The sequence below is a fragment of the Canis lupus genome, chromosome 10 (genome assembly GCF_048164855.1).
Source record: "Canis lupus baileyi chromosome 10, mCanLup2.hap1, whole genome shotgun sequence".
NCBI lineage: Eukaryota > Metazoa > Chordata > Mammalia > Carnivora > Canidae > Canis > Canis lupus.
The window spans coordinates 13,094,652-13,110,200 of record NC_132847.1 but is presented as its reverse complement, the minus strand read 5'-3'; the positions used below and the strand labels follow the sequence as shown (position 1 = coordinate 13,110,200).

General features: G+C 34.8%; 2 protein-coding genes across 17 annotated transcripts in view; one reads left to right on the top strand and one right to left on the bottom strand.

Moving 5' to 3' along the window:
* Positions 1-1,195, bottom strand: part of SRFBP1 (serum response factor binding protein 1) — a 64,344-nt gene extending 63,149 nt beyond the window's left edge. For 4 of the 5 annotated variants that reach the window (XM_072840726.1, XM_072840724.1, XM_072840723.1 and 1 more), the window contains exon 1: positions 1,104-1,195. Coding sequence is in view for 1 of the 5 variants with exons in the window: in XM_072840725.1 (XP_072696826.1) it covers positions 1,104-1,133 (30 nt within the window). In the remaining 4 variants the exon portion in view is untranslated. The remainder of the gene's footprint in view (positions 1-1,103) is intronic. The other variant, XM_072840725.1, reaches the window with a different exon arrangement.
* The window catches only part of LOC140641224 (palmitoyltransferase ZDHHC2-like), a 464,956-nt gene that overhangs the window by 1,621 nt on the left and 447,786 nt on the right, over positions 1-15,549 (top strand). The gene's annotated exons all lie outside the window — the stretch shown is intronic.

Genomic DNA, 15,549 nt, shown 5'->3' with positions numbered 1-15,549 from the left:
AAGACGACCATGCCCAGAGCCCATGCTCCTAAGTCATGATTCTGTACTCCAGTTGCATTAACTCAGACTTATATTTGGGTTGGTATGCTTTTAATTTAATGTGTTATTTAGGTACAAATGTATTAATAGTTGACTTCCTATTTGAATAATGTTGCGCAAAGGTAGTTTTGCCAGGAACACACCATATTCTGGATTGTAATTGTCTTCTTAATCATTTACTTCTTCTTAAAGCTGAAATGAGCTCCCGGAATGTAATGGTTTCTTCAACCCAAGTAGGTAGTAGGCACTCCATACATAAAGACATAGAAAAGAGAACCTTAAGGGTAAGTGTAGAGCTTTATGGAAAACAAGTCTTCTAATTTTGGAGAAAGGTGTTATGATTTCATGATACTTCAGGAAATGTGTTCTTAATATGAAGTTTGCCTGTGGCTCTTAAAGGCCCTATAGTGGTTTCCCCAGGCCACCTCTCTTGTCCAAAACCTCATTTCTCTAGCCAGCACAGTGTTCTCAGGCTCAGTGTTTGTTTTTCTTCCTTTTCTTAGCCCAGGTTCTCCTTCCCCCCTCCAAATCTGCTCTCTCAATGGCTACTTTTCAAGACAGGGTTAAGTGCTATTCATCTTTTTTTTTTTTAATATTTTACGTATTTATTCATGAGACAGAGAGAGAGAGAGAGAGGCAGAGAGACACAGGCAGAGGGAGAAGCAGGCTCCATGGAGGGAACCTGATGTGGCACTCAATCCTGGGTCTCCAGGATCAGGCCCTGGGCTAAAGGTGGTGCTAAACCACTGAGCCACCCGGGGCTGTCCAGCTATTCATCTTTTTAAAGAATGCTTTCCATCGCTTCCAACAGAAGGTAATTTTTATCAGCATATTGTTTTTATATTATTTATAGTTGTTTAATTTGAAGTTTTTTCCGTAAATATTGTTCTTTTAGGGGTCCTCGGGTGACTCACATAACATAGTGGGTGGCTCACATAACAGAAGTTATTTTCTGTTACATATTTCTGGAGGGTAGAAGTCCAAGATCAAGGTGCCATCAGGCTTGCTTCTGGTGAAGGCTGCTGCCTTCATGTGTCCACAGATGGCCTTTACAATGTACTTACCCGGAGAAAGACTTCTCTGGTTGGTGTCATTCTCCCTCTCTCTCTCTCAGGTGTCTTTTGCTTTTAAGAATACTGAGTCTGTTGGGTTCAGACCCTACCTTTATGACTTCATTTCATCTTAATTATCTCCCTAAAGCTCTATCTCCAAATATCATCACATTGGGGGTTTTAGCTTCAATATATGACTTGGAGGGAGGGGACCCACAATTCAGATTACTTTCTTTGAGAAAAGAAAATTATCTCAAAAGTAATCTTTTCCTTATCTAACATGCCTGATGACTGTCTATCATTAGATATTAGATGTCATTGATATTAGGACATTTTGCTGAGTGAAGTAAGCCAGACACAGAAGGACAAGTACTACATTAAACACTTACATTATGAATCTAAAGCAGCCAAACTCATAGAAGGAAGGAGTAGAATGATGGTTGTCAGGTGCTAGAGTGAGAAAAAAATGGGGAAGTATAGTCAAAGTGGACAGAGTTTTAGGTATAAGATGAATAAGTCCAAGAGATCTACTGTACAGAATACTGCCTATAGTTAACACTACCCTATACTTAAAAATTTGCTAAAAGGATCTTAAGTGTTTTTATCCTCAACAAACAAGGAAGCAATAAAGAGGGCAGGAAAAAACTTTTGGAAGTAATGAATATAATGGCACAGACTGTGGTTTGGCTTCATGGAATATCTTTACCTCCAAAGTTACTAGGCTAAGTATATTAATTGTGTGTAGCTTTTTGTATATCGATCTTACCTCAGTGAAGTGCCTTTTTTTTTTTTTTTTTTTAAAAAAAAGAAGGTTATGGGCTGGTACTAACAAGGTGATTGTAGTGCTTTCACCTTTCTCTTACTTAAATGAGTGGGTGAAAGAAAAGTTTTGGGGAATCCTTTCATTTTTAAAGCATGTGGTGTCTTTTTTTAATCTTTAGTACTTGAACAGTTATTAGCATTTCACTCACAACAGAGTGCAGCACAACTGAATGTCTCAATATCAACTGAGATACCACTGCGTTAAGTTTTTTTTTCTCCTCTGCACTTTCAGTTCTCTATCCCTGGATGGCAGTGTTGTTCTCCAAATTCCACATTACATTTGAAATTTGGAATGTTAAAGCAATCTAAGTAAATGGCTTATGATATATTTTTCAAATTTGAAAATAGTTGGATCTTTTAGATTTTGTATTTCTTCAATTCCTAAGATTAATCTGTCAGTTTTTAATTTTTGATTTGGGGTGAATTAGTAAACAGTAATCAACCCTCTAGGTGAACTACTAATGAATTTATTTAAGATGCGGTTTTATGTGTGTGTATGTGTATGTATGTATGTATATAGATACGTAACATGCTGGAGAATGTAACTGTTAATGTATAGAAGACAGGTACTTGGTAAGTCACTAGACTAATATGTTTATTAAATTAATCTTCTAACATTATTTTTTGCCTAAATTTCATTTGAATTTTTATGGAATATATTGAATAGATTTGTTATAGTATCCCTAGGAAATCTAAAGAAAAGTTTCTATTCTAGGAATGTTAGTTATTAAAATTTTGAAAATGTTTTATAGCCAAGTTTTACAAAATCTAAAGGAATGGAGCTGACACTTAGTTACCAATGTAGTATTTTGGCTAAGAGCTTTGGCTCTGGAGTCAGACAATCTGATAAATTTAATTTCACCTCTTTTTTTTTTTATTTTATTTTATTTTATTTTATTTTATTTTATTTTTATTTTTTTTTTAATTTCACCTCTTAATAGCTATGTGCCCTTGGGCAAATTATGTAAGCTCTCTGTGACAACTTTTCTTTATAAAAATTGGGATGATAATCAACCTCATAGGATTGTTGTGATGATTAAACAAAAACACAGTGTAGGTTCTAATGAATATTTACCTCTCAATGATTTAAACTGCTATTATTTTCCATTACCTCATTTATTTTGACAGTAACTTTGTGAGATAGGCATAGTATATAAGAGGGAATCGTATCTTAGGAATAACAAATATGCCTGAGGTAATAAGAGGGCAGTCCAAGTCTCTTGATGTAAAATCACTGGTGGCGGTTTTATAACAACTTTATGAATATATAAATTACATTAATAACTTATGACTGCCATGCAATTCTTTCCTATTCACCTAATTATTTATTGATTATTTGGTAATTAATGAATACATTTTATAAACTACAAATCCCTTCATGTATATGATTTGTTTCTTTTAATTTTTTGCCAGTTAACCCAAGATAAGCTCAAGATTATGCAACAAAGCCTATAATAATTTAAGTCCAGAAAATATTATTAAAGCCCAGTATATTCATTTTCAATATATGTTTGATTCAGTTTTAATCAACATTTTTGAGCATCTATTTTGCAAAGTATTTTTTTTTTAAGATTTTATTTATTTATTCATGAGAGACATACACAGAGAGAGAGAGAGAGAGAGAGAGAGAGAGAGGCAGAGACACAGGCAGAGGGAGAAGCAGGCCCCATGCAGGGAGCCCAATGCGGGACTTGATCCCAGGACTCCAGGATCACACCCTGGGCCAAAGGCAGGCACTAAAACGCTGAGCCACCCAGGGATTCCCCAACAAAGTTTTTTTTTTTAAGATTTTATTTATTTATTCATGAGAGACCCACCCACACAGAGGCAGAGACATAGGCAGAGGGAGAAGCAGGCTCCATGCAGGAAGCCTGATGTGGGACTTGATCCTGGTACTACAGGGTCACACCCTGAGCCAAAGGCAGATGCTCAACCTCTGGGCCACCCAGGCGTCCCTATTTTGCAAAGTATCGTACGGTTTTCAGTAGGAGATAAATTATTAAGACATTGACCAGTCCATGTTCACCATGGACTCACAGAGTAATGACTTTAATAATTCTAACACTAAGGCCAACTATATTAAATGCCATAGAAAGAATATCATAGAGAAGGGAAAGAACAATTTGATTAGAAGACTTCCTAGAGGAGATAGGCTTTGAATTCTATTTTGAAACAAGGCTGACACTTAAATAGGCAGTAGAGAATTGGGAGAAAATTCTCAGCAAAGGAAATTCGTCCTATAAAAGCAAGGTAATAAAAGACATTGTATTTCATAAAGCAATATAAAGGATTTTTCATACATTATTGTAGTTTTTAAAAACCTTGTTAGAGGGATCCCTGGGTGGCGCAGCAGTTTAGCGCCTGCCTTTGGCCCAGGGCGCGATCCTGGAGACCCGGGATCGAATCCCATGTCGGGCTCCTGGTGCATGGAGCCTGCTTCTCCCTCTGCCTATGTCTCTGCCTCTCTCTCTCTCTCTCTCTCTCTCTCTGTGACTATCATAAATAAATAAAAAATTTAAAAAAATTAAAAAAAAACCTTGTTAGACATAGAAGTTAAAAGCTTTTAAATTTCTTAAGTATATTTCCCACTGACACATTCGTAAAATGGTAGTTCTCTTAAGTTACTAAAATTTTTAAAAAGTGAAGCAAAATCTTTTAAGAATCAAACATTATGAATCTTAATAGACGGGGGGAAATGGGTCTCAAAATATCTGAGGATTTATACACTTAAAGTTTTGCTGCAGTTATATTTAAACAATAAGATGGAAATTTGGGACAGAATAAAGTGAATAATGTAAAAGCCTGCTCAGAGAAAACATTTTAAAATGATCATGACCACCAAGGAGCAAGAGATTTGTAGCAAATACTTTGGGTCACTTGTCTATTGAGGCCAAGAAAGAGATAAGGTAATATAGCCTGGGGAGTTATATTTAGGTGATCATTTAGCTTCTCTTTGAAGGAATTTTACACTCTTTTACTGGTAAGGATCAGGGTTAGAGAAACATGCTCTGTTATTTTCCCCAACTCATAGTCAAGATGTTGAAGGTGCTATCTCTGCTTCTTCACTTTTCAGCTATTCCCAAATGCACTGCTCTTTGAATCCCTGTTACCACTCCACTGAAACTATGTTTGTCCAAGTCACCAGTGACCTCCCAGGTACTCGTCTATACTTTAGGATGTTCAGGGTAGGAGGATTGACTCACCTAATTGTGTTGGCTGTGCCAGTGACCTCCTTCCTCTTTTGTCTCCTCACATTTCTCATTGTCTATGCTAGAACCCTTGCCAGATAGATTTGCTACGTAGTGCGGCTTCATACCAGACTTTTTATATCTGTACTTAGCTCTATGGATACTACTGATTCAACAGTAATTACTGATTCACTGTTGATCATGCAGCCCAAATGCTGATCGTCTGGGGTTGAGAACTGCTCTATGTTCATGTCTGTCACAACTGCTTGACAGCACAGGAAGTTATCAAGCAAGCCAGGTTATGGGCAAGGTCCCCTCTGGTTGCAAGAAATGAGAGAGGGGGCAAGGATTTTTCTATAGAGAATTTAAAATCGGTTACAGTTCTGAATAAAAGTCAATCTGCCTCTGTTATCACCATGCATTTAGAAATTCTAGGAAAAAAAATGACGATAAAATTCTCAACAAACAAAAATTTTGTCTGCTTAAGTTCCAAAGAATTACCTCAGTTTTACTACTAGGTTGAAAAAATATAGATGTAAGCTTCAAAATTAGCATTTTTAGCTTTCATAAACTTTGTATTTTATATGAAAGTAAGTTGGAGAATTGCCAGTTACATGATTGGCCTAGAATACACATAGATTCAGAGACACCTATTCAATAGTAATTTTTTGATTGTTTGGAATCAGTTGACCTCACTTTTCAACACAATTGATTTCCAGCTCTGTGATAGTATATATTCCTGCACTTAACAACTATTCAAAGTAAATAAGGATAGCTACATGTGATTTTTGTAGTTATTTTTTTTCTAGTATGAAGTTTTAGATGAGGCTTATCAGATAAAAAATTCACAGACAGAATCATCCTTGAGCATTGTACAGTGAAACACTAAGCTTTAAAATCATTTCTCAAAGGAAGGCATATATGGGCAGACCGGTGGCTCAGCAGTTTAGTATGGCCTTCAGCCCAGGGCCTGATCCTGGGGACCCGGGATCAAGTCCCACGTCAGGCTCCCTGCATGGAGCCTGCTTCTTCCTCTGCCTGTGTTTCTGCCTCTCCCTCTCTGTCTGTCTCATGAATAAATAAATAAATAAAAAAGGAAGGCATATAGGAAATGTGGAAAAGATATTAACTATGCAACATCAACAACAAGAAAAATAGAAAAATGGACATTCACGTAGGAAAAAAAGAATCAAATTTCAAAGAAGAATGCCGAAAGAAATAACAGAAGAGTTATTTACCAGTATTACATTATTTACCAGTATTACATTGCTACTAAAAAAAGCCCAAAATAGCAATAGGTGAATGCCTCAGTGGTTTTCACTAAGGATGGATACTTATTCTAAAGCAGTGGATTAAATAATACCCATTTGGCTATCATTCAGCCATTTTCTCTGATTTTTTAAAAAAGATTTATTTATTTATTTTACATAGAGAAAGCAGGGAGAGGGACAGAGAGAAAGGGAGAGAGAATCCCAAGCAGTCTCTGAGTGAGGAACCTGAGGCAGGGCTTCATCCCAGAACTCTGAGATCAGGACCTAAACTGAAACCAGGAGTCAGATGCTTAACTGCCTGAGCCACCCAGGTGCCCCCATTTTCTTTGAGTTTTGCAGAAGGAAAAATAATGTGTAGTTGTAACCAGTATTAGAGAAATTTATGATGAATTTTAATGTGAAAATATTGTAGTGGAAAATATTGTAGTGTAATATTTTTGACTGAAACCACTGGCATACATCCTGGAAAAACAAAGACAGGCATAGCATTACCACTTCTAGAAATTATTATGAATGGGAATTGCTGCCATATATTTTCTAAGGTTTAAGACTTTTATCACTAGTTTCATATATGTTGCTTCATTGTGAAAGAGACATGATTAAAATTAATTAGAAGCATTCTTGAGCTGTAAGTGAAGAGAAATTGACAAATCTGGCTGTTTTATCTAGTGAACATGAATATATGAAGATCAAATTTTTATGAAGTTTTTCACAAATATGCAGAAGTTCAGGCTTGAAAACAAAAATAGTAATGTTATCATTGAATGTTCTTACCAATATCTAGTAATGTTTTCCCCTTTGTAATACATTAATATAATTAAAAAGTATTATTATTTTAGTTGATGAATGAGTATAATTCTGACATGAATATTGATTAGTATTTTAATTTACATTAATGAATAGATGAAAGTGAAAACCATGACAATATATGCTGAAACTTCATTTGTTCATAAAGGAGAAGAGCACTTCTTTGCGGAATTGGATTTGGTTTTTGAATACTGGAAGAACGTTGTGCTATGCACAATGAATGAGTGTAGACACAGCAGACTTTTAACGTGCATTATTTTCTCCTTCTTTATCATAAACTTAGAGTCAATTAATAAAAGAATTCATCAAGCGCTGATCTGTGGTATTTGCTGTTATTCAGTGTTACTTCCACTATTACCTTTTTTCAAGCTACTAAGGAGCTATCACTGAGTGGGGCGGGGGGGATCATAAGCGATGTTCAGTAGCACACTATTTTATGGAGTCTACAATAAAGACCAGTCATAACCTCAGGAACATAGATGATAGTGTGGTGTGGTAAAAAATTTAGGAAGGATACCTATTTTTTATTTTTGAGTGCCTGTTACCTTTGTTTTTAATATAATTTACTTAATGATGAGTTTATGTTAATTAACTGTTAACAGTGGCAATGTTTTACAACAGATTATATTCTTGAATTTTTTTTCTCCTTTTGGTGTATTTTTACTCATTAAGGGTACTCATCTACCCTTAATGTTTCAAATTTCTTTTGAAACATTTCCCAAATTAAATTCTATGTAAAACTTCACAGTGATCAGTCTGGCTAGAAATATGGTTCTATAATGAAATACATTTAGAATTTTGTATGGTTCATAATGTAAGTAATATTTATAATATAAAGTAAATCCTATGATAATTCTAAAGTAAAGAACTCTCAATGTTAACAGCCTGGATACAATGAGAGTAGTTTTTAAACTAGTTTTAAACTACTTTTCTCCAATCTCATTGAAACACAAGTCATATCATCTTAAATTTATTAAATCTACTGAAATCATGTATAATAGTTTGGGAAATATTGGCATAAAAGTTGGTAACTCTTCAATATATGTATATATATTGATATATATATACCTTTTATCCAAACTCCACAACTGAATTTCCAACTGTTTCTTATACACAGAGCTTCTTCAAGATTATATTATTATATACAATATATATACAATATAGGCCATGTCAGTGATCTCAAATCACAGGCCACTGAAGTACACTTAATGGTTGAGAATATTACTGGTTTTAGTGAGGGAGAATGTACTACATAGTGAAATGCAGGATGTCTCACTAAGAGGATGTTAGAAGCAACTTATAGCACTTGGGTTTAGTTTAAGTAATTTTGGAGAAGATCTAAGGAAGCAAGGACTAAGCTATAAATTGGGTACTTTCAGGAAGGGACAATCTGTGATTGGGTAGCTCAGTAAATTTTATGTAGAGGAAGGCTAACTAGAGTGAGGAGAAAACTGTAATTTTTAAATAAGTAGGAGTTGAGGGAGGATTCTATTTGGTATTTTATGGATTTCATAATGGTTATCTTTTTGTCTTAGTCATGGTTGACCTGTTTGATGTTGATGTTTGGTGAGATCATTAGTGTCCAAGAGCAGATCATAGTTTAGCTGTGAGCAGCAGATGGACTTGCACTTACACTTAGGCCGACCTGTGTATTTCAGACCAGGTCTCTCTATCAGGAGCAACATTTTCTTCCTTTAATTTTTCTTTTTTTTAAACAATACATCTCATTGTTCTGTGTTATTTACTGGCATAGCATTAGTCATCCAAACAAGAAACATTTGGTTAACTATAATCTCTTACCTGTTTTATACCTGACGTTTTAGTGGATTATTAGTCGCCAGTCTGTCGTAAATATCCATGAAATGTCTTTCAAATTCATTCCTGCTCCTCCTGTCTCGCTATTAGTCTGAGGTCCTCATTACCTCTTACATGAACTCTTGCAATCCCCAGCAAACCTATCTTCCTGATTCTAGTTTTAGCCAAGCATGTCACCCTCTCACTATTATCATTTTCTTTCTAAAACGTAAATAGGCTTTACAACCTTTACAACCTTTAATGGTTCATGTTATTTATGCACTTTGTTTTGCAAAGTATAAGCACCTCGCCTGCTAATTTAAGATCCTTGATGATGTGGTACAGCTTAACTTTACCGCTGCACTTCATACCAGTCCTAACAGTCCCTATATATGATCTGGGTCCCATAATTTATTCAATAAACATTTGTTGAAAGTCTTTATTTCACCAGACCTGTTACTTTCCTTAAATTTTAAAATTATAAGGGCATTAGTGTGTGTGTTTAATATCTGTCTCCTTATTGTTAGCATGTAGTTTAGCTCCTTGTTTTAATTCTCCAGTATCTATAGCAGAGTATCCAGGCTATTAACATAGACCACTCTGTGGTTTTTGTGCCCCAGGGTTACATAGTAGTGTAGGGCGGGATTGAATACCTGGCTACATTCAGAATATTCTGCATAGAAAAAAAAGTCAGACTTTCTTAATACCCAAAACTATTATTAATAGTAGAAGGTGAGTAAAAAGTTGGATCAGTGTGAGCATAAAGGCAGATTGAGCAGTGGATTAAATTAATCCTCATAAAGATGCAGAATTGAGCAAATAGGGAATGACTCTAGGTTAAACTGGCTTTGTGACTCAGTGTTATGTAGATCTGAAAATAAGAATTCTAAATTGATATACAAAGACCTTTCCAAGATTGAGCAAGCTGAAATTTGATGAATAACTAGATGCTGCCAAGACCATCTTTAACTATGTTTCAGATCCATATAAGAATGTTTCTCTATCTAGCATAGTTGATCCTTGAATAACACAGGGTGTAAATAGGGGCACTAACACCCCACATTCAAACTACTACTATATACTACTACTACTATAAAATTGACTTCCAAGAAACTTACCTATTAATAGCTTGTTGACTGGAAGCCTTACTAATAACATATACAATTAGCACATATTCTATGCTAATGTGTAGTATATGCTGTATTCTTAGAATAAAGTAAACTAGAGAAAAGAAAATGCTCAGAAAATCATAAGGAAGAGAAAGTACTTTAACAGTACTGGTACTATATTTATTGAAAAAAAATGTATGTTTAAACTCATACTGTTCAAGAGTCACTTGTCCTAGTTTTAAAATTTATTCACTCTGTGGCCCTGGATAAATCACTTCATTTCCCTGAACCTCAGGATTCTCACCTGTAAAACTAGGGTAGTGGATGGATGCTCTACATAGACTGTCTTAATTCCATTAGATAAAAAGCATAGCAGGTACTGCTGCAAACCAAATGCTTTGGAAGTCCGTCTCACATTTCTTGCATGAAGTGTTGGGTTTCCACTTACCCTTATTTTCTTTTAATTAAAATAAATATCTGTCAAGGGTAATTTAAGGTGTTTCCTACTTTTCATTTCTGCTTCTTTTATATAAAAGAACAAATCTAGTCCAGTGAAACATCAGAGTAGGTCCTTGAGGGGTTCAGCCGGCATAGAGTTAGCTCCTGGACCACTAACTTCCTTTTATTCCCTATTGCTTTCCCCCATACCTTATCTTTAGTTGGTCTTACTTTTTTTTTTTTTTAATTCTTTGAAATATGGATTGCAGTGCACCTGGGTGGCTCAGTCAATTAAATGTCTGCCTTCAGCTCAGGTCCTGGGATGGAGTCCCACGTCCGACTCCCTGGTCAGTGGGGAGTCTGCTTCTCCCTCTCTGTTGCTCCCCCTGCTTGTGTTCTCTCTTTGTCAGATAAATAAATAACATCTTTTAAAAAATATGAGTTGAAAAAACTATTCTTGAAATATGGATTGCTGAACTTTCTGGTTTCAGTCTTTCTCTTTTAGTTTACAATATCCTAGATTGATAATTCTATAATTGTGACCGAGACTGAGTTTCTTCCGTGACTTATTTTCCTCATTTGGTAATGTAAAAGAATCAATGATTTCTTTTAAAGCTGGGACAGAGAAAAATATATTCAACTACCCAGAATATAGACTCTACTTTAGCCTCCTTTAAAATAGGTTGGTCACTTTACCAATATCTTACATTTATATCCCTAATAAAGGGATATAAATATAAGTTATAGGTATATCTTATGTTCAAGTGAATGTACCTTCTGTTCTTTCTCCTTACCACTGGCTGGAATGTTGGCATAATGTCAGGAGCTCCAGCAATGTTTAAAAATACATAGATAAAGACCACATAAAGTAATGATGAGGTCAAAATTTAGAAGGAATTTGAGTTCCCGATTACTTCATTAAACTGTTCTACCAAGTCTGGGCTTTTTCTGAGTGAAAGAGATAAAAAACTAAATTTGTATGTTTAAGCCACTGTAAATTTGGGTTTTCTGTAACATTAGGATGAACCTAATTTTTTCTGATATAGTCATAATAGTAATTATATTTTAAAAAATTCTGTTGATTTACCTACTCATGTATTACTTTATTTTCAGGTCATTTTTTCTTGTTGTTTAATGTCCATCTGTCCTTTAAAAATGCTTATATTTTTATGTTCTACAGCTGCTAGGCTTTGATTCCTTAAGTGTTGTCTCAAAATATTTCAAAATATTAAAGATCAGGTTAGAAAAACATTGTAAATAGGTCTCTATTCATTTATTTGCTTTCTTTCAGGGATTACAGCTCAGTTATATATGACAATTATATGTGAAATTCCTTGCATCTTATTCAGTATTCTAGTTCATGGCTTTTTTTTTTTTATGTTCTCAGTGTCAATGTTAATTTTGCTTTTTCTGAACAAGATATATTTTATGAGTATTTGAGTTTCATAATTATTATATTATTTTAAGAACTGAAATACCATGGTGTCATTTAATTTGTCCTCCAACCCCTATGTTTCTTATGACTTAGTACTTAGATCTGAAGGCTAAATAAGACTCTGACTCTTTGATAAATAAAAACACTTCTTTAGTAATATCATGTACTTCAATGAGAGGACATGAATATTTGACTCCTCTGTGACATTAGTACCTATTTTGATCATTGTCTAGCTTTATTAACTTCTTAACGGTTCCAAAATGATGATGTTTTAATTATTATTTGTTATTTACTTAGGAGGTATCCTGCTTCTATAAAGAGAAACTTTTCCTTCTCAACTATTTGGTTATGTTAGGGTATGGTCACATAGAAGAGATAGGATAGATACTTGAGAGCTTTTATCAGTTTTAAAAATGAATTGGTTTGCTTGAATAATCAAAAATTGACTAAGGAGTTTTCTTGTGGTAGTGCCTTTTTTTTTTTTTTTTTCTCTTTTCTCTTTTCTCACTGGGTTCTTAATCCTACTCTGCTGACCAGAGAATGAGTAAGGGTAAATCATGTTATATATAAGCTACTCAGCTACTTTCTTCCTCTTTTTTTCCTAGATGAATCTCAGGCAAATTGAAATGTTACTGCTCCTTAATAGTTTTTCTTTTTTTCTCTGAATGAGAATCATAAGGAAAAAAAGGTTAGGAAAAGGGTATGAATTATCTTAAGGTGGAAATTCATGAACCAGTCAGGTTGCTGGGCAAGGGTGCCGTTAGGTTACATTATGAGATCAGGCATATTGCTTTCCCAGGGTGAACTAGTGTAGAAAGAGTCAAGAAAGGTAGAACAAGTTGTATTTAAGATAGTGCAAAAGTGAAAAGCAGGAAAACCAGGTTCTGTCACTAAGTTCCAGAAGTGATTGCTGGGCTGAAAACTGGAGGCAAAGGAAAGAATGTTATGGGCTCTGTAGGCTGTGTGATGAAGAGAGATTAAGATCAATGGTAAAGTCAAAGGGTCTGAGATAATTGCTTAAAAAGAGTTGGAGAATCCAAAGGTCATTTTCATTGAGCCATTTACATAAGACTTGAGCAGAAAGATGTGGAAGGAAGAAATTCTTAAAATTGCTGAAGTGCTCAGTCCTTAATTTATTCTGTGGTGACTGAATTTGTTTCAGGTTTGGGGAACTGGTTGATTATGTACGTTGGATTATATGTTGATTTACAAGCTTATATATCTTTATCAGAATAGAATCACTTTTAAATGGAGTTATGTATGTTGGATTATATGTTGATTTACAAGTTGTATATATCTTTATCAGAATAGAATCACTTTTAAATGGAGTTGCTCCAATTTTTGCTCTCTGGATGATAAAAAGACTGTTAATTCTAATAGTGCTTAAATTAAGCAATCTTGAGCAACAACCTCTTGTCAGGAATCCTAGATAGAAGATAACAATTGTTTGTCAGCATCATCAACCTGCCCTGTTCAAAACTACTTTCTTTGTTTTCAGTATGTAGATTCAGCAGCACTAATGCAGGGCTGCAACCAGACTAAATGTGAAAATTCTTATGGGTGCCTCAGTTTTGTTATATTGATTGTAGCTAAAAGAGGATTATGTCTTACTTAGCATATGTCCAGTCGTTAATATAAGAAATACTAATAATCAAATATATAAAAGAAAAACAACCCCTACAAGTTGCAAATGCAATAGAAGCCAAAGGATCAATAGCATAATGTTCTATCAATGAAACAGAACAGCAAGGTTGAATGCGTAGAGCAAAAATAGATACTTAGAAATCATGAAATGGCCTTTCTTTTTGAGATAAATGTGATTTTTTTCAGTTTTCAAGAAGTGAACTTTATTTAAAATTTTTTTTAAAAAGATTTTATTTATTTGGCAGAGAGAGGAAAGCAGGGGGAGTGGCAGACAGAGGCAGAGGGAAAGGGAGAGGAAGAAACAGACTCCCCGCTGAGCAGGACTTGATCTGGGATCATGACTTAAACTGAAGGCAGAGGTGTAACTGACTGAGCCACTCAGGTACTCCAGGAAGTGAACTTTAAATTTTCATGTTATCATATTTAACATGAGTAAAAATAATAATGTTTTTAAATGTAGGAATCAATCACAGTGTTGTATGGTTGTTTCTTTCTTTCTTTCTTTCTTTCTTTCTTTCTTTCTTTCTTTCTTTCTTTCTTTCTTTCTTTTTTCTTTCTTTCAGAAAGGGAAAGAGTGCATGGAAGTGAGGGGAGGGGCAGAAGGAGAGAGAGAGAGAATCCTAAGTAGGCTCTATACTCAATGTGAAGCCTGACTTGGAGCTTGATCTCATGACCATAACCTGAGGTGAAATCAAGTGTTGGATGCTTAACCCATTGAGCCACCCAGGTGCCCTAGTTGTATATTCTTAATGAAAAGTGATTTCTACATGGATCCACAGATTAGAGATATTTTATGCCCTAAGTGTATTGGAGCATGATACCAAAAATTAAAAAAAAGTATATGAAATGATTCTAAACTTTTTTAAAAAATATTTTTAATTTATTATTCATGAGAGACACAAAGAAAAGAGGCAGAGACACAGGCAGAGGGAGAAGCAGGTGCCTCACAGGGAGCCCGATGTGGAACTCAATCCCGGGACCCCAGAATCATGCCTTGAGCTGAAGGCAGATGCTCAACCACTGAGCCACTCAGGTTTCCCTGATTCTAAACTTTTTATTGAAGAAACACTTTCTTATGGTCTTGTATATTTAATATACTTACTAGGGCTTAAGGCCATTTTTTCATTGGCTTTGCATTGAGGTTTTCAGAATAGCACCAATCTGGTGCCATTGCTAAAATATTAGGTCATTACTGCATGTGGAATAAAAGAACCAAGTGAATTTCTAGGTTGATGCAAGCAAAGGTATTGGAATAACTTTAAACTTTGTTTGATTGAACTCTATTCTAAGTGAAGACTATGCTTCCATTTTGTTGCCTCCATGTTATATCAGAGCCCAACTGTAATAGGCTTATAATTGAAATGTATGGCTCTTAAAAGTATTACTAAATCAAAAATATTGAGATAATATATCAGAACTATACTTTTATACCTATTTGCATATTTTAACTTATTGAATATTATATTTTTTCAAGTGAGAATGTCTTTATAATAGATATATCAATCTTGTAAGTCTCCCTTGATTGCCATGCTTCTTTCCTACTAATTTTCATTCTTTGATTGTAATGCTTGGACTAGCAGTGGACAGGCAGGGCATGATCAGACTTTTTTTAAAGGTTATTTATTTATTTATTTATTTATTTATTTATTTATTTATTTATTTATTCATGAGAGACAGAGAGAGAGAGAGGCCGAGACACAGGCAGAAGGAGAAACAGGCCCCATGCAGGGAGCCCGACACAGGACTCCCTCCCGGCATGATCAGATTTTAGTTCAATATTTAAGACTGCTAAAATTTATTTAGCAATCTTCACTTACTCTCCGATTTTGTAACCCAAATGTGACTAGGTATATTCACATTTGTATTCAAGCTCATGTTGCAAAAGCAATTTATTGTAAATTCCCTAATCCAAACTTCTCAACTTCCTTTAAATCCTTCAATTTCCATTAC